General features: G+C 40.2%; 2 protein-coding genes across 9 annotated transcripts in view; both read left to right on the forward strand.

Moving 5' to 3' along the window:
* Positions 1-8,810, forward strand: part of XPO4 (exportin 4) — an 86,035-nt gene extending 77,225 nt beyond the window's left edge. For 7 of the 8 annotated variants that reach the window (XM_074860061.1, XM_074860068.1, XM_074860063.1 and 4 more), the window contains one exon: positions 583-8,810. In XM_074860061.1, the coding sequence (XP_074716162.1) occupies positions 583-780 (198 nt within the window). In that variant the 3' untranslated portion in view covers positions 781-8,810. The remainder of the gene's footprint in view (positions 1-582) is intronic. The other variant, XR_012627709.1, reaches the window with a different exon arrangement.
* A 3,529-nt stretch (positions 8,811-12,339) lies between these two features.
* On the forward strand, positions 12,340-25,592 carry EEF1AKMT1 (EEF1A lysine methyltransferase 1). The gene is made up of 5 exons (XM_074860069.1): positions 12,340-12,438; positions 19,849-20,002; positions 20,920-21,002; positions 21,663-21,943; positions 23,417-25,592. The coding sequence occupies exons 2-5, from the start codon at positions 19,853-19,855 to the stop codon at positions 23,542-23,544; spliced, it is 642 nt and encodes a 213-aa protein (XP_074716170.1). The 5' UTR covers positions 12,340-12,438; positions 19,849-19,852; the 3' UTR covers positions 23,545-25,592.
* The last annotated feature ends 243 nt before the right edge of the window (positions 25,593-25,835 follow it).

A 25,835-nucleotide genomic window follows, 5' to 3' on the forward strand; every position in this document is an offset into this window, starting at 1 on the left:
TTGCTCCAGGTGCCCCTTGGCAGTGTCCTTTTAGTGATGTTTAACATGTTTCTTTGTCTTTTGTTTCTGTCCAAGTAAGCACGAGAGTAAGTAGAAAACTCTTGGAAAGGAATCTAAGCTCTCTGTCCCAGGGAAGGGAATCTAGAAAAGGGAAAACCTGCGGGAGGAGATGGTTGGTATGGCACGCCGAACACAAAGCAGGCGTGAAGAAAGAGAAGAGTAGTTTGCAGGAGTAAGCCTGTGCTAAGAAAGAGCCAAAAGGCACTTTGCAGGGTGTGCATTAAAGTTTTCTTCTTACTCTGCACTGCAAAGCACTTACCTAGCTCTAAAGGCTTCTTTAGCTTTACTAAAAATCCTGGTCTGATTGAAGGACTTTAATCTGGCTGGTTTAGAGGTAGGTGAAAGGCTGCGAGTCCATAGTCATGTCTGGTACACACTAGTCAGTGAAACTGGGTAAGAAGTGGAGAGGTACTGATAGTTTCCTGTCACAGCTTTGATTCTGGATTTTGTCCTGATGAGAGAAGTTACATATGTTGTATCTTTTTTTTTTTAAAGTTAATAAGATTCTTGTTTATTTAACAGGCTGAATATTCAGAGCTAGTTGAAACATTGCTATCAACTCAACAAGATCCAGTAATTTACCAGCGGTTAGCAGATGCCTTCAACAAGCTTACTGCAAGCAGCACTCCTCCTACACTGGACCGTAAGCAGAAGATGGCCTTCTTAAAGAGTTTAGAAGAATTTATGGCAAATGTTGGTGGACTTCTCTGTGTAAAATAAACAACAAAACTCTATGCCTAATTTAGACCCTTTCTGCAAAATGCACTGAGAAATGCTGAATGCTGACTAAATCTTGTACCTGTCTCTGGGTTCTTTGCAGCCATCTCAGATTCTAGAGAGCCTGGAAGTTTGAACATAACACAATGGAATAGGAGAGGTCAACTTTGAATCAGCTTCTGCTATTATGTGTTAGCTGCAATCTGTCATACTTGTGTGTGGGAGAGAATGAACAGAAAATTTGAATTTAAATTTTTTCCATATATGTGCAAACAGATATGGGCACAATGAAAAATAAATGCAGTGCCTTTCCCCCTGCACTGGTTTAAAATATGAGTGGCCGGATAAGCGTACAGATTTCTTTTCTACCCAAAATCACGTTAGAGTGTGATGCAGATACATATAAAGCTCTAAACAGTTTAGCTGATTTTAAGCTTTATTTTTCCTCTCTTAAAGTTTCTGTTTGTGTTCCAATGAGGAAGAAAAACCAAATGGTATTTTAACTTGTGTTTAGTTCTGGTTTTCTACATCAACTTGACATTGTATGTTTAATGCAATGCAGGTTTTTACATTATGTTCTGCTGCCTAAAGTTCGGATTAAAAAAAGGTGTATATTTTTGTTCCCCTAAAATGAACTTTAGGAACTGTAGCCATTTCATTGCCTTAATTTAAAAGAAAAAAAAAAAAGCTCATATACTTTAGATAAGAAATTTAAGGCAAGATTTGACTCTTCAGAGTTGGTTTAGGGTGTTGGCATTAAGCTGCTGTGTACCTGTTGCAGCCCTTCATGTTGACGTATCATTTTGGAATGAGTGTCTAATGCAAGGTTCATGTGTAGTTTTACTTTCAGTATCTGTTTTGATTCATACCCGGGTTGCACGCAACTGCAATGTATTTCTACACTGAACTGTTTGCTTAAGCAATAACAACTCAAAAGGTGTGAATTACTGGCAAACTTTTTAAAGTTGGGGCATTAGCTAAAAAAATTATGCTAGGACAGGGGTGTCAAACCCTTTTACTCAAGGGCCAATTGGGATGTGTAGTGCTGTGGGGGATTTTTGGTTATGCTGAATCTAGCTCCACTTCTGCAGAGCCCTCCCAGCTGCTCTGCTCTTGCTCGGTTTTTTATATCAAGCACTTTAGCTATTATGACAGCAGAATATAGTGCCCTGAGTATAGTGGACCAACAAGGGAGAGCAGCACATGAATGCAAAAGCAAGGCCTGCTTTGTTTCTACTCATGAGCCAGAGAAAACTAAAGCAAACACAAATGCTGCATGTCTAGTAAAACTTATTTTTGTGGAAATACATGGAGGCAGAAGTGGGCCCTTTTGGTTTAAGACCTCTGCTAGATTATGCTGTTAAATATTTCCCACATGTTTTTAAAATTTATATAAAATGTACAGTATACACCTTCACATGGCTATGTATAGCATCATGTTTGCAACTCTGTGCCATTCTTCAGCTATTCATCTCAAAATTAGTCACAATAGCCAGAATTTTTAAAAGACATAAATCTGTAATACTGTGCTGTAAGTGATCTAAAGCTTTTTTATTTTTTAGTTAAATCCATACCTGTTTCAATCATGGATCCACAAGGCCAAAAATGCCATCTCTTCATTATACTTTTCTCTTTTAATTTATGTGAAAACTGGGCTAGGGCAGATTTACACGTTAAAAAGTGACCATAAAACTTGTTAGATAATGTACCTTCCCAGCTAGTATTTTATTTCTAAGGTAATTTGCATAGTATTTTACAACAGGGGTATTGCTCTCATTTTTTTTTCTTGAAACTCTAATGCTTTTCTTTAAAAGATTTCTTGACTGTGCACTTGCACAAAAGATAATGGTCCCAGCACATCCTTCTGTTTTTAAGGTGTTCTGATGGCTGTTTTTTTTATTTAATTTGTCTGGGTTTTGCTATGTTTTTGAAACTGCTTCTGAAATTTCTCTGAGTTTGTACATTGGATAGGGCAGCAGTTTTGAAACCTCTTTTTTCAGATGAAGGGCATTAAAGCCTGGGAACATAAGCAGCTGTAGGAGCTGCTAGTTTGTCATGATGTGCTCGTTGTCAAATATCTAGGCCAAAGCCTTCAAAGAGATCATAGCAAATACTTTCAAATTTTTTGGATCTGAATGAATAACTGATATACTCAGTCATTGTTTCTTTTATAACTAGCTCTGTCACTATCATTTTATTTAATCCTAAAGCTGGCTCACTATTTAAAAATTATTTATTTAACATTTTGAAATTCTCTTGCATATTGATGAATGGGAGCACAAATTGAGTTAGCATTCAGGACAAAGTCATGTGCATACCCATTACTTTTCTTATCAGGCCCCTTGTGTTGTAACAAGCAGAGACACGCAGCATCTTTTGACTATCAAGACTTACTAAAGTATGAATGCTTACTTTCAAAGGCTAGTTTTGAAGGTTGCTTAAAACTTTCCTTTGCCCTTCATTTAAAATTAATATTATATATTAAAGGAAAACTGTCCTAGTATGGTTTTTTGGTAATTTTCCTGTTTGATGTTATGCTAGACAACATTCTTGCTTTCTTGTTTCTTAATTTTTCTTCCATTCTCATATATACAACAGGGATCTTTCATGCCATTTTATGTTCCTTTAGAGCAAATGCTAAAATGTCTCTGCTTAGTGACATCCATAAAATTGTTGAAAAAGGTTCTGGGAATAAGTTTTATTAATTCATACTCCTGCTGGCTAGATGCCTGCTTCTACCTAAACTATTTGGCTTCTATATCCCTTCAAAAAAAAAAAAAAATCCTTCAGTGATCTTCTACACATCCAGTTGCTGTAAATCTAGATGCAAAAAACTCATTCAAGTCCATAGGAGAGACTCATAGATCATTTTTAGTGAACATTGAGAGTTGGCTCTACATAAGTGTTCTGAAATCTTTATAGCATCACTGCATTGATTTTCCATTCACTGTGTGAAGTGAATAATGGTTCTAAAAATGCATCTGTTTTTTGAAGAAAAAAACCCACAACTCAAACTGAATTGTAAATGCTGCGTGATATAATTGTAACAAATATATTTGTCTAGACTTCTTTTGCTAGAACAATTATTACTCCAGTGTTTTCATTCTGAGACTAGAAATCAGGTAGTTTCTTTCCCATTTTGCCAGCTCCTTCCCCATTGCAATAGCTAGTTCTAGTGCTGGCATAATGATTTTCTGTTGTTCGACCTATAATTTTTGATGCTGGCAACCATGACCATCTAGTTGGGTCATAAAATTGAAGACCTTCTTGAAAGCACAGATACACATGGACAGGGAGAATTGGACTACTACTACATGAAAATTCTACTTTCGTGTGCATTTATGCCTTAATTATCTTCACTGAATTACTGTCAGAATCTGCTACTTATTGCCCAGAGGTTTGTGTTTCACTGTTTAGTGATAAAGGGCTCACCATTTTCCTCAGGAACGAGAAACTTGTTTTCTCAGCATGTCCAAATCCTACTAGTTGAAAGAGAGGGGGTTTGAATCAGAGTCATCTCTTTGATAGTGCATAGCACTCACTAAAGCCCCAGTGTTTATCTGGGTAAATCCCTTTATATCTAAGCCATGTAGTTCTAGAAAATAAGCTTGCTCAAAGCAGTCAGTTGTCCATTTAAAATCTAATTCTTTAAAAGGTAAAGCAAATTCTAATTTATGATCTGTAAAACTATTCAAAAATAAAAATTGCAGCATTTTTCTTGTAAAACACTTCAAGTAATTTCAGTTTTGGTTAAATAATTACATAAGAAGGGGTGTTTTTATGGAAGTAGCTTGATGAATATAAGCGCAGGAGTAGGAGCCAGGCTCCTCTAATTTTGTATCAGTTTTTCCACTGGATCCTCTGTGGCCATTGGCAAGTCGCTAGAACTGTGTTGTTTAAAATAGCGATAATATCTACCTACCTCACAGGGATGTTGTGAGGATTAGCTTATGCCTATAAAATGCATTGAGGATCTGAGATGCTATGTAAATATTAAATATTTTAATTTTAGTTTTGTGAGGTGTAAGATTTACTGTAATGAAAACAGAAGATTTTCATAATTATAAAGCCCAGTAGAGGCAGCAGTGGTACAGTATTCCCCAAGACTGGTCTACTGCAGTACAGTAATGCTTGCTGTAAATTGTAGTTATTTCAATTACAGCCAATTGAAATGGTGGCTTCTTAGATAAGATTCACCACCAGTGTGCCTCGGTTCTGGTCTACATAGTGAGAGGACAGTTGTTAGTTATTCAGGCTTTGATGCCTCTACTTACGACAAGTGCCACTTGTGGTGGTAGGGTGTTTGGTTTGGTTTGGTTTTGATTTTTTTTACACTTTTCTGCAAGGAACAAACACCACTAATTTCTCCCTTATCTGTTCTAGTTGCTCAGTATAACCAAAGCCTAATGATAACAATTAAAAGTTAAAGAGCCAGCCCTGCCTCCCCTGTAAATTTGGGTTTAATATGAGTAGATTGTGCCCTCTTTGCAGTAAGTGAGATTAATGCTTTCTAGCACTAATCATGAAGCAAATCATGAGTGTGATTTGCTCTAGAGCTGTAAGCTCTCAGCTTTCTTACAAAACCCTTTTTTCATTATGAGATTTCTTGGGGCCCTAGCAACTGAGAAATAAGATATTCCTGGCTTTCCCTTCTCCTCAGTGAATTAAAGTAGATTCTGCTTTTTCATTCCTTCTCTTTCCCTATCCTGCTCTTTCTGTCCTTTTAAGCCATTCTTATAAAAGATTTGGAAGACCCTTCCAATCTCAAGGGAAAGCTGTTATCCATGTGATTTTTCCAGTCTATTACAGCTTGATACTTGAAATTGATAAAATCCTTTCTAATAGCATTCCCCAGCACATTTCAATCTCCCATTGAACCATTCTAGAGTTTATAATTAGGAAAAAAATATTATCCTCTTTTATTTGTTCCGTTTGTGCAAAATAAGGAACCTCCATGCAGTGAACATGCAGTTTCAAGGCAATAAATGCTAGTACTGCTGTTGGTCAAGTGTGTAAATATTTTAAATGTATAAATCAGTACTATGTTGAGTTTATATATTAAAAACACAGGGATTGAAGTGCTAGTTGATTTCAAGTTATTGTTTTACCTGTACAGTTGAAGACGAGAAGTTGCATAGAAATATTTCACGATTTGTTGCAATAAGACTTGGGAAATGGCTGTGTAATCAAGCCTTATCACAACTGAATTTTCAATTTTGAAATGAACACTTTGTGTACTTTTAAGATGCATAAGCAGGAGGAGGATAAAATTGTTTTCCACTAAAGACTTTTATTATTTTGTTTTGGCCATGTGTGATTTGTGTGTATTCTTGTTTAATATTTTTCTAAAATCTCACCTGTGTTGAATCCCTGAAATAGCATTTGTTATACCTCCTTACAGTAGAAACAAAAATAGGAACATTATGAAACCTCAGGCTACACATTGTGCTCTTTGGCTACTGTGAATGCACAGTAATTCAGTTAAGTTGATGGGGTAACTTTAATTTACATCACTGAAGGTATGAGTTTGTCCATCAACAGAAAAAAAGTGATTAGATGTGCAGCAGGAGGATCTCACACTGGACTACAATTACCATAAGTGGCTGTGAATATAAAATCAATCTTTTCCCTCACCCTCCAAAAAAAGTTTAATGGTGACTTTTCAGGTCACTGTTGTTGGTGGTGTTTGTCTACCCAGAAGGAATACTGATTTCTGGGTCTTGAAATTTTTTTGGTGTAGATTTAATCTAAACAGTTTCTGATGATATCTGGCATGGAAGTGTTCTCCAATCTCATAATCTGTTCCCATGTAAGTGATATCTATGTTACTTGATGTATATCAGAAAAGTTCAGTTACAGGCAGCAGTTCCTAATGTGCTATAATACATTTGGATAAGCTACAACTATTTTTCTATTGTTCCACTCTTACTTTCATGCATTCACATCTTTTTTTTTTTAAAAAAAAAAGGGCGGGGGGGGAGCAGAAAAAAGCTTCACAAATCCTGAAAGTAAAACTACGTGATAACTATGGTGGTAACAGCTTGCTATACGTCTTGGCTGTACGTATCGCTAGAATTTTACTGGTTTCAGAACTAAAATTATTGCAGTTATATATTTATATTGGCCTGGTTTAGTTCAGTGAATGTTTTGGTGAAGAACAGAAACATTTAAGGTAATTCTGAGGAAATCCCTGAAAGCAGCTGGTAAGATTAACAGCAGCAGCGTATCCAAGAGCCTTTCATGTAGAAAATGGAACTATTCTGCTTTACCTTAAATATGAGGTCTGGAATAAACTTGAATGACTTGGGTACAAAGCCTTTATTCACACTTGTTTGTGTAAGTGTATGCAAAACACATCAATTTTGCCTTTATGAAACTTACATTTGCTTCGGTCATGTGTGGTGGAGTTGGTGGTGGGTTTCTTCCTTCACTGATTTGCCATGTATGATGAGCAGAAAGGTAGGACAGCTCAACCTTCCAAGTGGAATTTGTCTGGCAGGTCAACTGAGGAGGAGATTGTACATGAACTGGAAGAGGGGAGGAGGAGAAGAAAGTAAAAAGTTTGCAAACTTATGTGGAGAAAAAAATAATTAAGGTAATCTGTAAGAAGAAAAAGAAATCCATAATACAAGTGTTATCCCATAAATCCGTATCATCCTGACAAGGATTAGTAAAAGTCTACCACTTCATCAACACATTTTTTTGGGGAAAAGAGAAAGTGCTGTTTTGGAATTGTATGAAATGCAATACTATCAGTGTGGGTTTTGTTAAATAATAAAATCTTTATTTTGGGAAACATTCCAGACAAATCTATGTCTCCGAAGAGAACACTGAAGTTACCCATTGTGACTGATAGAGAACTTATGACTAGTTTTTCTCCCTTCTATATTTGAATTTCATGGAACAACTTTTTTCACCTTAACATCTGTCAGATGTTTTTGGATTTGATTTTTCTGACACACTGTTGCCTTTGCAAGTTAGACTAAGGCAGAGCTTTGGGTGTGATGTACTTCTGGTTTTCTTCCCCTCTTTGTCTGGCCCACTGTTCACGGTTGCAAAGGTGTGAATGTTTGATTTGCTTTAACTTACTGCTTTGGATGATGCAGTTTGGGTTTGAGGCATATTCAAACCGCTTCCAATCTCTGTGTTTGGTGTTTACTGAATGAAAGTTGTCACTAGACTTCAAAACAAGTATTGATTTGAAAGCCTCGTTCATAACTTGGTTTAATAAGTTGTCAGGACATTTGCTTTCATTTTAGAACTGCACCAATACTTCTAATGGTCTTTTGTTCATACAAATGATTGTTGTAACTCAGACAAAAAAACCCCAAAGCCAAAACCCCACCATCACACTGTGGAGTCTTTAGGAAAATCACTGATGTCCTCACATAAGATCAACACAACTTTGGGGAAAGCTTACATTCTTCTGCCACTTTAAGGAAAGACTGTTCTTCTGAAGTACTTTTTGCCTGCTTTTAGGCTGTTATGCACTTTCATGATTTCTTAACAAACTACTGTTAAAAATGTACTGTAACATGGATTTTGATAAGCGCACATGTATTTAAACAATTCACTCAGCCTCAGGAAAGCTGGAAAAATCAGATACCTGTTTTGTATCTTGGTTAAAATGTTTGTTACCTACATCCCTTAAGATGGCCAGATAACGTCTAGATCCTGTGAGTGTAACTATTTAAGATACCAGTATAGTCCATAAAAGGAGGACAGTGTAATTTTACTCTAGGGACTGAGAAAAATGGTGTCCTCCTCTTATTTTTCTTAGAGATATATAGTCTGAATTGGAGTTTCAAAAAACAGTGATAAACCCCATTACTGTTCAGGAAAAAAAAAATGTTTTCTTTCTTTAACGTTAGCTTATTTCTATTCCTTCTCCTTAAAAAGTGTGAAATAAGTGCAGAGGTATGTGTAGGAAAAACTGTAAAATCTGCTGCTGTACATAATGTTTGCTACTTGACTGCATTTTCTGTTCCACTTTAATTTTACTGGTTTTGCTAAATATATTTTATATATTTTCCTTCCTGCTTCTTGTGATGGCAGAGTGATTACATCTTGGGGGTGGGAGGAAGCAAAAACAACTGTGAGAAGGCTCTGGCCAGAAAATTCCATCAAGTTTGTATGTTAGTGTGTATCTCGGGACATTTTTTGAGAGAACAGCATAAATTGAGAGCAATATGGCATAATAAAATCAATGGGGGTATTAAAATGTATGAAGGATAGATGCTGGTAATTCTGTTTCAGGTGTTTTGGGTTAATTACTTCAAAAATCCATTTAAAATGTCAATACCACTAGGTGGTATTAAATGACTAGTAGTCACTTTATGTATTTTTCAGTCTGAAGACTGTAACCCTCTTTGTGGTCCCTGAATTACTTCCAAGGGATCCACAAAGCCAGGCAGAATAGAAAGAAGTCACTGTGATCATGTATCTCTGTAATGTTTCTAAGATTTGCATCTGCAATAGAGTTGGGAGTCTATAAACTGTTTGAGGCTGAAAACTTACTACTGTACTCGAATTAGAGAGCGACTGCAAGCTTTTAAGAGGCTGACTGATAGTCTGTCCTACCGCATGACCCAAGGTTGCAGGAAGCTGTGATGAGCCTGGCGGGCAGAGCCACCCCACGGGGCTCTAATGCATGTTTTATCCTGCATCTGTAGGAGAACAGCTCAGTATTGGAAGAAAAAGTGCAGTAAGCCTCTCTTGCAAAGATGAGATGTTGCAGGTTGTGCTGCAAGTATTTCCACTTTATTATTTTCCATCTTCAGAAGTAGGATTATGTTGACATTCACTAGAAGTAATCCTTGTATGGTTGTAAAGCATTGCGTGTTTGGCTGCCTTCCAAATGAACATCCAGTTGGTTTGCCAGCCCTAAAAATGTTGATATTTTGGGGGGAAAAAGCTATTAAATTTTTTAGACTGAATGGCAACAGCAGAGATTCTACAATTGGAATTTAATAATCTATTTTTATGTTAGTTAAAACTGATTATACTTTTTCATATGGCTATGACTTTGTGCTACAGCAAGAGGACTGAAAAGTATAGGCTTCCTTTAATAAAGAAAAAATACAATAGACTATGAAAGGAAAACACCAAACCACAAAAGCCTTATGAGTAACACATTGCTATTACTTTCCAGGGTAGAACTATGTTTTTTAAAATGTTTCATGCTCTGTTCCTAATCTGGTCTGACAGAGTACTAGCAGACATATTAGTACCTTAGCCCACTAGCAGTGGTCTATGCCACCAGTGTCACTGCTGTGTGGTATGGGTCTGTCAGTGAAAGGATAGGGGAGATAGCTTAACTAGAAATACCTTCCTGCAAAAAAGACTAGGAAACAATAAAATCTAATTATTTATAAGAAACTTCTTGCGGGGTGCACTTTACAAATGTGGTTTGTTTGTCCTCACATCCCAAAGAAATTGCATTGCAAGATATGACCTGTTTTCCTTCCTACAGGGTCACACAAGCTCCTCCTGAGCCTTCATCCTAGAACAGTCTCGTAATGTGGATTCAAGCAGAGTCCTAAGCTGTCTGTTCGCTGCCAAGTAGTATCTGATATCATAACCTAAATAATTAATGTCACCCTGCCCCCCCCCCCCAAGCCCCTGCACAGCCATGTGCCCTTAGGTGATCTCTGTAAGCCTCCTGACGAGGAGGAATCACTCGTCACAGGGGTGACTGTTGCTCTGAGAAATCTAGATGGAGAGTGTGTGTCTGCCCAGTCTCCTTTATCCTTCAGTTATCAGCCCTGTGAAGAACATTTTTCACATAAAATGCTTTACAAGCATGCATGAAATAGGAAAATTACTGAAGTGTCACTTCTTTGTAGAATCTAACCAGATTTCTTACTGCACTTGGTAATATTATGCAGGTGTCAGGTAACTTGTCACTTTGCAACAATGCAGGGAAAAGGGTTTTTATTTTAATTTTAAATTATAGAATGAATGGATATGGGTGCACTCCACACAGGGCAATCTTCTATGCTGGGATGAAGACCTTTTTTGGCAAGACCTTTCAAAGACAAAGCAGGTAATGTACTGAATGCCAGATCCAGACTCCTTGGAAGTCTTTTAAAACTAAATGGAAACGCCCACGGTTCTATACTCTCATGCAAGGCCTTGTTTCTGAGTGCAAGAGAGAGGTAAAAGGTATGGGGATCTGAAGAAAAAATCAGCCTATCCCTACATCCTGTGGTGGCAAGGGAAATTGATTCTCTGCTGCCTACATAAGCTGTGCTGCAAAAATATTCTATGAGAATTTAGTATTTCTGTTGTCCAAGGAAATAGCTCTGCTCTGCTTGTAGGTGCTCAGTGCTGAGTGCAAGACTTTCTGTTCAGCCACAGGGAAGCGTTGCAGCAGATACATGTTCAACAGGTTGTAGGTAAAAATAGAAGTTTCTTATTCAACGCATTGCCAACAGAAACATCAAGCTCTGGAGAACGATAGAGTCTGCTGTTGGGTTGCTTATAAATATGATGAGCAACCTTCTAGGAGTTGGTTTATAGGAGAGTCACTGAAAAATAGACAATGTCATGAAAATGCTTTTTACAAATTATGAGACTTTATAAAGAAGGAATGAAAAAAACAGTGGTGAGGAAGTTGTTAAGCTTTTTTGTTTTGGGGCAATCTGGGATGATGCCTGCACAACATAAGAAAGGGGGAGATGGGAAGTTTTTACACCCAAAGGGAAAGATGCAATTAATTGAAACAAGGAAGGTACTTTAAAACTTGCTATCTTTTGAAACTAAGCACCAGCTTGACTTCTGTCTGTATGTAAGAAAGGGCTCATTCAAAGGGAAAGACTGGAGAGCCCGATCAAAAAAACCAGTTTGGGGAACTAGGCTGGTATTGAAGCTCATGGCTTTTGAACGCCGACATCGAACTCGAGATCCCTCTGAGATTTCCACCTCTGACATGACTGTCTACCCTCGGGTGTCTAACTTGAGGTATACCCTATCTCAGGTTTCTGTACCTGTTGCAGTAACTACCGGTACGGCGGCAGGCGGGGAAGGGGGGCGGACGGGCGCGTTCCCCCGGCGAACGGCGGCGGCGCCGCGGGCTGTGAGGAAGCGGCAGCGCTGAGGCGGCTCCCAGCGGTGGCTCCCTGCGCAGGTCATAAGGTTTTATGAAGCTCATACTTAAGTTGGAAACCTTTCCGCAGATCGCTTTCACATCAGTGGTGGAAGGCGGAGCGAAGCGAAGGTTTCCCTCCGGCTGCCGGCGGCGCCTCAAGGCGGCTGCGCCCCGACCGGGCGTGCCGGGACGGGACGCCGGCGCAGGCGGACACCTGCCGGAGTGTGTGAGGGCCCGCGAGGGGCAGGTGAGGGCACGGCGGCGGAGGTAGGCGGAGCCGCCCCGCGGGCCGGCACAGGCGCACGGCACCGCCTCCGTCCTGAGCGGCGCCCTCGGGAGCGGGAGGGCGGCGGGTGCGCCAGGGCAGCGCCTGGCCCCGCCCCGCCCGGGGCCGTGGCGCCAGGGGCGCCCGTTCCAGCCAATGGCGGAGCGGCGCGAGGATCCCCGCCCCGCCCCGCTCCGCCCCTCCCGCAGTGCCCAGCAGGAGGCGCGCGCCCCTTGGCCGGCACCGCTGCGCGCGGCGCTGGGGAGGGGCGGGAGAGGTCCGCGTGCGCGGAGGGATCTGGCGGTCGGTGAGTGGAGCGAGGAGGCGGGCTCGGTTTGGGAGTGGTGCGGCCGGTGAGGTCGCGTGCCCATCCGCCCGCCTTTCCTCCCCGCGAGGGCGGCCGGCGCTCCCCTCCCCGCGAGCGGCGGGGCCGGGCCGCGCTCTGCCCCCGGCCAGGGTCTCCCGTAGCGGAGGGGCCGGGCCGGGCGCCACTCCCAGCGGGGCGGCCTTTAGCGCCCCGGGCCTGGGAGAGGCGGAAGGGGGTCGCGGCCCCCGCGGCGAAGACGCGCCGCTCCCAGCTCGGAAGGGGCTGCTGAGGTGGGGGGCGGGCGGGTCCTGCGAGCGGCTGCTCTGGGGGAGATGGCGGCCGAGGAGAGGGCTGGCGGGCGGCGGTGGGCTCGCCTCTGCAACAGCGTGCTTGCCAGAGTAACCCTTCGCGCCCGGAGGGGCGCGGGGGTTAAGTGCTTGCAGCAGTGGGCGCAAAGTAATTAAATACAGAAGGGAACAGGAAAAAGGGCCTTCCTCAGAAACTGCCAGTGTTTTGTCATTCACATGCAGGAGGATAACAGCGGTTCCGAGTCCAGCCTACTCTCCCTCTGTGTGCTTATTTAAAAGAGATGAGAATTGGGCTAGAATACATCATACTTTACTTCTGCAAGTAGCCACCAGGCCTTCAGACCTTACTTTTCAAATACAATGCTGTTTCTAAATATTTAGTAATCTGAGAGTTGTTCTTCTGTAAACTTCACTTTATCACTTTGAAGCACTGTGAAATATCATCACTGATGGGTTCTGTAGCTCAGCAACACCTTGTGTCAAGAACCAGCTCCTTTCAATTTTTTTTGAACCAGGCTCTTGCAGTCTACACTTGTTGAATTCTAGTTCTTGCCTTGGAAAACAGTAGTTGGTCTCTGCCCGTGGTGTTCATGCCATTCGTGGTTATACGCCCTGTCATACCCCTTCTCAGTTGCTTCTTCCTCGTACTCATTCCCCTCCAAAAGCTATCCTAGTGTTTGGATGTCTCACTACCCATATCGAAGCTTTTCTAGTTTAAGTATTTTCTCTGCTTTTTGTTGAGATGAAGGGACGAGAACTGCTGTTTAGTTTTGTTCTGTATGTGCTGGTATTTTGAAGCTCTTGGCAGATCCTTTTAAATTTCTTTGTAAATTCTACTTAATCATGTTCTCACCAGACAGCATTACCACTCAGGCAGGAGACTTAAGGATTATCATATGTGGTTCTCCAAAAACATTATATCAGTGTTTGGTGGCAGCCAGAAAAGCACATCAAACATTAGAATTTTTGAGGAAAAGTAATATTCTGTAACAGAAAACATCTTTAAATTAACATTAACATGAATTAACATTAGCATCACCCATATCTTGAGCTATTGTGTAGAGTTTGAGCCTGATCTCAAAAAAAGGGTACATTAGAAGCATTTAAAAAGGATGAGCAAATGCATGGAAAGACTTTTGTCAACCAGTCAGTGGAGTGAGTTAAGACCCTTCAGACTAGAAAAGAGCCAACTTGCAGAATGAGGGAAGGGGGATGACTTACAGGTGTCTGAAATGACTCAGAGTGGTTTGGAGAGTGTATAAGGGCTCAACCATTTGCTTTTTCTTCCAATACATGAGGTATTTGCATCACGTGAAGGTAGTAGCCATGTTCACAGCAAGAAGAGGTAGTTATTCATAAAACAAAACTTCTTACCAGCTGACATTATAGATTAAAAAATTACATTAATTTAAGGGATACTGGACAAATGTCTCTAAGAGAACTGCGTTCACAGAATAAATCACTTCAGAGGCAGAAACAACTCCCTTAGTGGAAAATGGTTAAAGTCTGGGAGGGTATAGAGTAGGGAGGCATCGCATATACTTGCCTTATCTCACTCCAAGACAGCTGCTTTTGGGCACCTTCAGGACAGAAGAATGACCAGTATCAACCCTCCAAGATAGAAGAAAGACCAGTATCAACCCTTGATCTGAACTAGTGCAGCTTTCCTCTTGAACTATTTGCCGTGGATATTAACAAAAAGTTCTCCAGACTTAATCCTGAAATGGAGCTGTTCTCAGATCCGTGGCAGATGAACTGCTCCTGGTCCACAAACCCTGCCTTGTCCCCCTTCCCCTACTCCACAAAACCATTAGTACATAAGAAAATTGCTTCAGATTTGTGTGCAGGTTTGTCAGTTCTGCTTTTCTGACGTCCCCCAGCTTGGCCATCCTGTTCAGAGACTGTTCTGTTTCATGGCACCTGGGATCCAAAAACTTGAGGTTTTGAGTTTTTCCCAGTTGACTGCAGGGGAACAAGCTGGCTGCCTGTGCTTGAGGATGACCTCTCAGATGTTTGAGAAGTTTTGATTTGTATTAGAAGACTTTACAAAACAGATGTAGGTATGGCCTAGCATTTCTCAGTTTCTTCTGACTAGACCACGCTAGCTAGCAGGAGGAGTTTTTTGTCTAAATTGCTTTAGAGTGATGTATTTCATACATACTGCTCTGTCAGTCATTCCTGTGAAAGTACGTTTGGCAATACTCCCAGTATCTTGTCAAATCACTGACAATCAACTCCTTCTTAGGATTTAAAGATCTGAAAAATTGTTTCCAGTAGAAGAGAAGGTTTCTCTGGGCTTTTACTATGGTTGGGACAGACTCCCTCAGCACCTATGTGTGGGTTAGTTTGGCCACCTGTACGCATTAAGAAGCTGAAGGTTGAGCAGAGCACAGTACCTCCCTGTTTTTAAGGTAGTAGGGCACGTGTCAAGCCTTTTAGTAACTTTCCAGTCCCTCTGATGGGGACTTGTTCACCTCCAGGCAGGTGGTTGCAGCCCCTTCCAGGTGATTTTCATAGAGTTACACACAATTGTCCAGCTTTTCTTGATATGTGTTACGAACACCATAGATGATGAGCTGTTTGTCTCAAATACTGACTTGGGTTGCTTGGGAAAAACACAACTATATTTAACTCCATTTCATGCTATCTATCTGTAGGTCCAAGTTACTCTAGAATAAGATGTTTTCTGAAGTTGCACATGTGCTTTTTATATTCTTGGTAAAAGGGGCAAACACCATCCTCTTCCTCCCCCTTCCCAGCGATGAACAGAGTGACTTTCCAGTTGTATTCCTATTCCTTGGCCTTTCAGTAGTCTCTCCTCTCCCTTTCAGCTAAGGGACATTTTATTACAATGAGATGACATCTTTAGGGTACCATAAAAGAACAAGCACTGGAAACTGGCAGAGCAGCAATGTGTGCTTCTGCTTGTACACTTACCAAATGCTATTTCCAAGTTGCGTGGGCATTTGGGAGGCCTGTCTTAAGACATGAGTTAGGTTGACACTTCCTCTTTGACAGAGAAATGTTAGCCAGTCAGCTTTGGTGCAATCTATTGGTAAAAGCTCTGAAAAAGCAGTTGTACTTCACAATGAGAGTATTTTTTGAGGTGGCTTGGTAAATATGGATCCCACCTCCTGCCTGCCTTCCCCCACAGAAGAGGAGCTTCCTCTGGAGTAGTGCTGTGGATGTAGAAGGATCTGACCTCTGGAGCAAGCTACGTTTTCTGTCTTCACTTGCCTCAGCTGACCTGGTGACTGCAAGTTTCCAGACTTCTCTGGATGGGGTCACACAGTTAGTTACATTTGGGCATAGAAGCTGCACTCTATCTCAAAGACTACTGGTTTCCAGATGATCATAATTTCATAATTATGGGTGGACCAAATGTACAGGGGGCTAAAGACTGTAGGAATTTTTGAGTGAGTTAATTTTTCCATAGTGTTCCTTCTAACTTGGGGTGGTTTTTTTTTCTCCACTTTAGAATTTGGCTATATAAAATTAGAGTTTTCATACATGACAGCTGGAAACTAATGTTAAATAGGTATTCTTGTGTAAACAAGGCCTTGGAGTCTCATGTGCTACTGTTTTCACTTAGTATTATCTCTTTTCATTTATTTTTTGTTTTCTTTGAAGAGCTGTCACTCTGTAGTGATGACATTTACCTGAACAGTTCATCAGCTAATAGAGAGATTGAGCTGTGCAGAGAGGGGAAGGGACTAAGGAGTCTACAGGCATCTCCAGTGCCTTCATCCTGCCTGCTGCACTGTGTGAGCTGTAGGCCATGTGGTGTAGTTGCAGTCACCTCGCTTTTCCCATTTTATGGTTAGATCTGGCCCTTTAGAGGCCAGTAGCATTCAAATTTGCCATTTTACCCTATGAACATGACCCTGCCTGTTCATGTTCCACTGTATCTGTGGGAGCTTGCCCCCTTTTTTTCCTGCTTTCCTTTAGATGAACTTTGACTTCACAATGAGTCTTATTTTCCCAAACTCTGTATGTAGTATTCTTGAGCTGTTATTGGAAATCTGATTTCTTTATTGTTTTGCTTTTTAATTAGGTGCAAATGCAATACTTAAGCTAAGAATTAATAGTAAAGAAGATTTGTCACGTTGGTAGTTTTAACCCTTGTATTCCTATTAATGCAAGGGTTTAATGTAGGTAATATGACTGTATCAGCACCGTATGTGTTATGGATGCTCTGAATCCCAGGGCATTCCTAAAATGCAGCCCTGTCCCCCCATGGGGCTCTCGTAAAGAGTCTGTGTGAGGACAGAGCACAGGCTGCTCCTGGAGAGACCCAGGGCCTGGGGCAAGCGCAGGTGGGCCAGCTGGAGCCTCAGGGCTCAGGGGCCTTGGGCGTTAATAGGGTATAAAGGTTCCCTAAGAGCCAGAGGCACTGTGGGTTCCTCTGCTTCCTCCCATCCGCCCCCAAAACTTTCAGGGTTGTTTCTGGACTTGAGATCAGTGAACTGTCTGGGAGGGGTACAGAGGGGCTTTCAAGCAGTAGAACTTCCTTGAAGCCAAAGGAATTTACAAGTCTTGTTCGCATAAACTCCCTTACTTTAATAGTTTTCTGATGATGTAGTTCTTGAGCATGAAAACGTCTTCATGTTAGTGACCTAAGTCAGTATATGTAGACAGTATATGTATGTTCAGAAAAATATCTTGATTTTTGAAGGTCTTCTTAGTAGACGTACAGAATATTTCTGCCATATGTTCTGAGTTACCTTTACTTGCAGCCTCACAGTTAATTACTGCTTGGTTCCTAAGGCTTTAATTTACAAACCAAAAGGAAGACTATTAAAAAATCAACTAAAAAAAAAATTTATTAAAAAAAGATGTCTATGGGTGTCTGCCTTTTTATCTACTGAAACAGTGGGTAATGCTTCATCAGCAATTTTATCTGTGAGGGTTTCATTTCACAGGCATGGATTTAGTCCTTGCAAATGCCTGTACGGGCTCACTGAACATAAAATCAGAATTTCAGCTTTTGACTTAAGAACTGCAAGTTTGCATCTGTTTCGCTTTCTTAAGTGTCAAAGCATAGATGTCTCCTTGCTTAGGGGATAATAGCAAACCAGATTACTACATGTATGATGCACTTAATGAAAGTGTGAGATGAGGAGTGATTTTAAACTTCTAACATCTGTCCTAACAAAAAAAGTTCTTGTATAGAGCCTAAAATGGGTTGTAGCATTGCATATTGTTAGATCATTGTTGCTAGAAACGATATTATCTGTGTGAACTTCAAGCAATTTTTGTAGTAAATACTTTAAATAATACATAATTTAACTAGGGTTTTACTAGATAGCTGACTCCAGAGTTCTCCTGTTGCCTGAGGCTAATGGGATAGGTGGGTCTTTAGGTTCTGAAGGATTCCCTATTTGGCCAACCCAGCCTCAGAAGCCAGCAAGTCAATTAACGATACTCTGGGAGAGCCAAGTGCTTTACTCTTACCGTGTATAGGTACATACTGTGTCTGTGAAATGGCAGAGTAATTATTCTAGTGAATACTGATGAGTTATCTCACAGGGGCAGGTTAATGGTACCATTTTTCCAGCAAGTAGTGAGAAGCTGTGTTTTAGGAAATGTCTGGAAAGCTCTGCTAGGGTGAGCAGCATGGAGGGAAGGGTGGGAACGTGAATTTTGGAGTTCTCTTTGCAATGCAGGGAATGGGGAGAAGAAAAAACGTGAGCAGCTATACTTGAAATTATACTTAACTTTTGAAGCTGCACACAGTTCAGACGGCATGCAGTTCTCTCAGTGACTTCTGCACAAAGGCAGCTGTAAGCCCGTTTCCAAGTTCTGTTAAAGTCATTGCTCGTGTAGTAGTTCTTGGATCAGATGCAGAGAAAATTAGTTTCTTGAGAAAAGAATCTTTTCCAGTTTTCATCGAATCATAGAATGGTTTGGATCGGAAGGGACCTTAAAGACCATCTAGTTCCAACCCCCCTGCCACGGGCAGGGACACCTTCCACTAGACCAGGTTGCTCAAAGCCCCATCCAACCTGGCCTTGAACACTTCCAGGGAGGGGGCAGCCACAACCTCTCTGGGCAACCTGTTCCGGTGTCTCACCACCCACACAGTAAAGAATTTCTTCATTATATCTAATCTAAATCTAGTTTAAAACCATCACCCCTCGTCCTATCACTACACTCCCTGACAAAGAGTCCCCCCCCCAGCTTTCTTGTAGGCCCCCTTTAGGTACTGGAAGGCTGCTGTAAGGTTTTCTCCAGTACTTTTCACATGCTTCGGTTCCTGTTTTGATCACCTTCGTTCCACGAGGTGGCACTCTCTTCTAAGAAGGACACAAACGCTTCAGCTTGCCGTCTGGGCAGATGCTGCAGAGCTGGCGAGGGTGAGCCTGTTTCAGTGATACTGTGCAGCGTAACCCAGTTCAAGAGTTTTCTGAAAGTGGCGGTACTTTTGCATTAGTATATACCGTGTCTTTTTGATACGAGTTTATGTTTTTATGCACAAAATACACAATTTTTCAGCCAAGTGTTATTTTAAAAAAACACCTTCAGCTTCTTGCCCGCTTTTGTTTGTAGGTTTCTGGCATTCAGAATCTTTTTATGGTGTGGAAGTTAAAGCCAGATGATGCAGATCCTAGAATGCTAGTTTACTTCATTTTGAGTCAGAATTGTGTGACTTTTGAACACGGGAAGGAATGACCAGTAGCTATCATTATTTCTAGGAGGGAAGGGAATAATTTCTACAGGATTTGCCAAATCCACCAAAGGTTTTTTCTTCTGCAAGCTGATACAAAAGTGTATGGATTCAGGAAATCAAGAACTGTAATGACAACTTCCCTGTAATAATACAAGTCAAATCTGTGTTACATAGCAAGGGAACAGTGTTGCTGCTGTTCCTGAAGTCTCTCTGGAGACATGTTATTTCCAATCTGCCTCTCACTGGTTTAAGAGCTCCTAAGTAGAGGGAGTATGTTTTCTCTTGTTAGGAGGTTTTCCTGGTTAGCTGTTAGACTAAGTCTGCCTTGTCAGTGGAGGTTGTTTTACCTCAGGAGACTGTGCCATTATTAAAAGCATTCACCATTGAAAAGGGTTAATTTAATTATTTTTTTTTCCTCTGGTTGACGTCTAGAAAAATGGATGATGATGATGATGACATTCCCCAGCTTTCATCCCATACATTGGCTGCCCTCCAGGAGTTCTATTTGGAACAGCAGCAGAGAGAGGGCATGAAGACCTCCCAAGGGTTTAATCAATATTCCATTGGCTCAATAGAAGAAGACTGGGTAAGAAACTAAACTTCAGTGAATGAAGCACAGTTAGAGGAGTAGCCTTTACCAGGTTTCTTTTGTGGATGGATAATGAAATGAAATTAAATGAAATGAAAAAGGGGAACACTCAAGATGTTTCTAGAATAGCAAAATCAAACTATTCATGGACAGTAACGCTGTAGGGATATTTGCTTTAATATTAAATCTGGGTATAGTTGTCTGTTCTACATGTGTGTGGGGGGGTACAAACTGAAATTACATGGAGAGGGAATAAAGCTGCCAACAGAAGCACCCTTCTGGAAATTTTAACTCCAGCCTGGCATGTGAAGGTAGTAAAGAACCTTCCCTGAGTTTGAGACAAACACAGTGTAACATCATCAAATGATCTTTCCTTTCATATAATTTTTCTTTCTGTATTTTCTTTCTTTGGTTTTGTGGATGGCTGCTTTGCTCTTTTTTTTCTTCTGACAGATTGATTTTTGATTTGCCTCTGGACTGTGGGTTTTTTTACTCTTCCTTTTTCTGATGTCTTCTGATTTAGTGCTTTTATCCTTTATTTCCTTCTATACTGTCACTTTTCAACTTCCTTTTTCCTCTTCCTCTGAAGAAACTCAATTTAAGAGTGCCTAAATATTGTGCATCTGCATATTGGGTTTGAACTAACCTCATCAGTGGTTTTGCATTACTTGGTTTTCCTGATACTGAAGTAAATGCTTTGCAAACACACAGTGTAAGCTGTCTGTGGCGTATCACTGGATTACAGAAGTAAAAAGACTTGTCAGGAAAATAGTCACCTTTCCAGTTGTACAGTTTATGAACTGAGAAGTTGCTATGGATTTTGGTTTTCTTCAAATATGGCTCACCACACCTAACTGTACATAGCGCAGTCAGAAGATTTGATGTTGTTTGTAACTGTGCATTATCTTTCTCAGCAACTGAGCCAGTTTTGGTACAGCGATGAAACTGCATCATGCCTGGCTAATGAAGCAGTTGTGGCAGCTGGAAAAGGTGGCAGGTAGGTTTTAATAATTACGTTGTAGATTTAACACGTCTTGTTTGTAAATATTTCATTTCTACTAGGTAGACAGAGCATGCAGTTTAATTAATTACTCATTGTACTTCACCTTTCTTCAGTTGAGATGTTGCAGAAATGCTTTGCTGCTATTTAATTAATAGTTCATACTGATTTTACCATTTAGCATTTCATTGAATGTTGTAGGCTCTGCCTTGTAAAAGTTTACCATGAATATTTTTATTTTTTGCAAAATACAAAGAGATCCAGAGCATATTCATGACTTGTAATTCTTTTCTCTGTTTTCATATAACGTTTCTGTAGAACAGATGGGAAAACTTGGTTTTCTTCCTATTTCTGTAAGGGGTTGTTTTTAATTTTTAAGTTTTCAAGTATATTTCCTTGCTGTTCTAGAAGAAGATTTTCTCTGTAGTTGAGCTTAAGGTCTTTGTGCAGCACGGAGGTTGAATGGGTAATGGCTTTAATATTTAAAACTCTGTTATTAAAGTAATTATTTGTTAGAATGGAGGAAGAATGGCTTACATTTTTGGGACTGATGTTTAAAATGTTTTCCTAAAGCAGTCCTGAGGACTGCTGTAGGGGGTTTTTTTTGTTGTCGTTTGCCTTTTAAATTAATATTCTAAGTTATTGCCTCTTTTTCAGGATAGCATGTGTTAGTGCACCAAGTGTGTACCAGAAACTGAAAGAACGGGATGGTAAAGATTTTTCAGTGTGTATACTGGAGTATGACAGAAGGTTTTCTGTATATGGAGAAGAATTTATCTTCTATGATTACAACCACCCTTTGAACTTACCTGAAAATCTCCTGCCACACAGTTTTGACATCGTAATAGCAGATCCACCCTATCTGTCTGAGGAATGTCTTCAAAAAACTGCAGAGACCATCAAATACTTAACAAGAGGAAAGATTCTGCTTTGCACAGGTATAATTAATAAAAATATTAGGTCACCATTAAGCATCTTTTTCTCTCAAAAGACAAACTCAAGTGAGAAAAATACTAACTCAATAATACTGATTTATCATTAATGCAAGAAGGAATATGCATCCTAAGCTTTTTATTGCAATATTTTAGTTCAACATTTATTTTAAACTGAACACGTGTGGTTTTTAATAGTTGAAGTCAGTACTTTTTTCATATGGCATTATGAGTTTTACTAAATTTTTGAAGACTTACCTGCAAAGTTCCATAAATATTTTTTTCTTGTAAAAGGGCCACTCTGAGTAATTGCAATGATTGAAATCTGGGTATGACAAACATAGATGCAACTTATTGTTAATGTCTTATTCAGTAACCTTAGAAATTTGATTTTTTTAAACGTGTCAGTAGCTGCAGGATTTCAGCTGCCACATACTACTTAGCATCTAAGGTGAGCTAAGTGGAAAGAATGACAGATAGGTTGGAATGGCCTTTGCTGAGTAAAGTGGGATGATTTTAGCTAAGTCTTGAAAAGAAAAACAAAGTCAACCTTTTTTTCATGTTACTTGTCCTTACTGGTAAGCATAGAAACTGTAACATGAATGAATGTATGAGCGGACTCTGCCACTGTGGTCCAAGTAAGGAGATCTTAGACACTGAAATACAGCAGGAGGAATTAAAAAATCACTAGTGACAAGAGCAGTGAAACTGAATAACTTATCAGCTGTACTTGCAGGTCCTTCTTTATGAAGATGCACTTGCTGGTTTAAGAAGTGATGAGTATCTGCCTTAGTCATGGTGTTTCTTAAACTGTACTCTTACTACAAGACATCTGAAGACATCCAGGAAACTTTTGAAAAAAACCCCTCTATACAGACAATTTGAGGGAAGTCAACCAAAAGGCAAAAATAAAGAAAAAATAAAATTCTATGGCCATAGAAAGCCTACTTCTTTGTTTAATTGCAAATGGCAGTCATGCACAAGGGTGGCTCTCAGAATTTTTTTCCCTAAAATGGATAGGTGGTCCTTCAGTTTACAAAGTTTGAGAAATACTGCTCAAGGAAATGGTTTCTCAGTGTGTAGCTGTAAATATCGCACTGTGGTTTATTTAAGTGGAAGAGTATATGTAATCTGTTTGCATTTCCCATGGCTCCCTACCATGTAATTTCTTTGGCATGTAGCAAGAAGATTGAGTTCGAGTTTCTGTTTTCTATAAAAGGGGCACTGATCTTACCCTCTACCTATTTTTATGAAACTTCTAGGGCATTCATTTCTTTAGGGCGTCTTCCATTCTTTCGTATTTATTTTAGATTTCCCTATAGATTCATTTGTTGAAGAGGGCTGACAGTGTAGCTGCTTTACACCTTGCTTCCTTAAAAAAAACAGGCTCTGTATATATGCATTTGGGAGGAGCTATTAAAAAAGCCCAAACATTCTGTTACTGTTTTTCTCATCAAATACTAATTATTTTTGCTGCAGGTGCAGTCATGGAGGAACAGGCAGCAAAGCACCTTGGTGTGAAGATATGCAAGTTTATTCCAAAACACTTGCGAAATTTAGCCAATGAATTTCGATGTTACGTGAACTATGCTTCTGGACTGGACTGATTCTCATAAGAAGTTGTACAACTTTTTCAGTCAAGCTCCTTTATGTTTTTTATCAGTGAATCCACATTTCTCAATGCTGAAATATTCAGCTCCAAGTACTGTTTTCTGGGCTAGCTTTAATCAACACGGTGTGATAGCCTCTCTCTTTTAAATGTGTAAGCATTTGCAGTTACTGTGTTTTTTATCTTACCTATTAGGTAAATGGGGACCAAACAATGCAGATGCTGGATAATGGGAACTTCTCTGTTAATAGTTTCATTCTAACTGGTAGTTTTTACCATTCAAGGACTCTTCATTGACCTCTCTGAAGTGGTTTTAGCTGGTTGGCTTGTAACAACACATAGGTGCTTGCCTCACAGACATCAGGATCGTCATTGCATCAGAACTGATGACTTGGTAGCTAGTGGATGGTTCAAAGAGCATGAATACTGGTCTCCTTTCAATCTTGAGAGATGCTCCCTTAGTAAGAGGACTGAGAGATGTTTGTTCTGAATGTGTCACATGTTTTCAGATTCATTATCCAGCAGGCTGATATTTTTATAAAGGTTAACTAGAAGAGAAAATAGGTCTCCTTCTGGGGAGGCCTCTACAGTTGTTTTTAATAATAATCAGAACTACCTACCAGTTGCCAAGTAAGATAAGACCTGCTATCCACTACTGTTGCCAGACTGGCTTTTTAAAAACTTGTGGTTATTATTTCACCTTTTCTCTAAAGCCCAGACTTTCTTTTTGTAACAGAAAGATCTATTTTGTCATCACTTACCACCATCTAAACTTGTGTATGTATGAATGCTGTACTGAAAGGTAATCTAAGTTGTTAAATGTCTCTTTGCAGAAGCAGTGCATTTATTTTGCGATGATTATGTGTTAGCGCAACAAAGTCATGAGCTTTTAAAAGACCACACAACTAGGCTCTTCGATTTACTAGTTAAGCTAATCTCCAGAAGTGATATAAACCTGATGTCTCTTTGAAAAAAGCACAATAAGGATTTCCCCATTAGAGAGAGCTTTAGGTTCATTAAGAATCCTACCCAATAGTCAAGCCAAATCACCTGGAATACAAAGTAATTACTAAATAAAAATGCAACACATCAGCCAGTCCTTGCATTAATGCTTCAGACTGTGTTCATGGGTTCTCACTTGGAGTTATTCTTACTGTTGGTTATAAGATACTTCTGTAGTAATGTGACCCATACATGTTAGTCCCTTAAATCTTGAATCATAATGGATCTGATTAAATATAGTGCCTGCTTTTTAGTAGATTTCAATATCAAGCTAAAAATGATTTACAGGTATGTCAAGTTTGTAGTTACAAGAACAGTCTTTTTTTTCCAATTGCCCAGTTTTGTCTTTGCCTCCTGTTGCACAGACAGCAGCAGAGCAGCAGAAGCATCATCTTAGAAATCGTTGAATCTTACATGGCCACTGAGGTAGAACATAATGTATTGATAAACTCCCACTGTTTCTAATAGACAAACGGAGGAAGAGCTTGCACGGAGAATAGAGACTGGGCTCTTCTGGCAGTCTCTCAGCCCATGGCCAAAACAGTTTTGCCTTTCAAACCAGAAGCCATCCTTGCTGCTGAGCCCAGTAAAGCCAGAATCCCCCCTCGAAAAGGACAGTCCACAGGTGACATACAGCTGGGTTTAGCTGTTTTCCTGGAGGCTATACCATTGCTTTTATGTGGCCAATTTCAAAATAAAGCAAACCAGAATGTTAAATGCACAGATACTGGCAGAAATCTATACTTCACAATTGTAAACTGTTTTATGTTTATTACCTCAGTGCCTTGTACACCAAGCAGATGGAGACAATGAAGTAACTCCTGAAACTTTATTTTTACCTACATAGAGGCTTCAAGTGGGACAGGTATGACTGCCAGAAGGGATGATATTCTTCCCCCTCCAATTAGAATGTGCAGTTCAAATACAAGCTTCACCTATGTTGCTGCTTTGCTATTCATTCCTTCAGTTGTCTGCTTCATTTTGGTAGATGTGTATTGTTGGGCTCTCTATATCAGAATTAAAAGACAATTTTGCTAACTTCATCAGAGACCTTTCTTAAAAAAGTACATCATTCAGTTGTACCAAGAAATTCAGTTCACCAAGAAAATAACTGCTGCTTCTCACATGTAGGTTGGGCAGCTTTGAAAAGAGGCACTGTGAAGATGCACGATTATGAAAATGAGGGTACATGTAAATCTGTGTAAATGCACTCAACAGAGCAGTCCGTTGTCCACCAGCTTCCCTCTTAAAAGCCTGGTGAGCGCAGGCGGCTGCCCAAGCAGAGCT

Source organism: Strix uralensis, chromosome 2 (assembly GCF_047716275.1).
Source record: "Strix uralensis isolate ZFMK-TIS-50842 chromosome 2, bStrUra1, whole genome shotgun sequence".
Lineage (NCBI taxonomy): Eukaryota > Metazoa > Chordata > Aves > Strigiformes > Strigidae > Strix > Strix uralensis.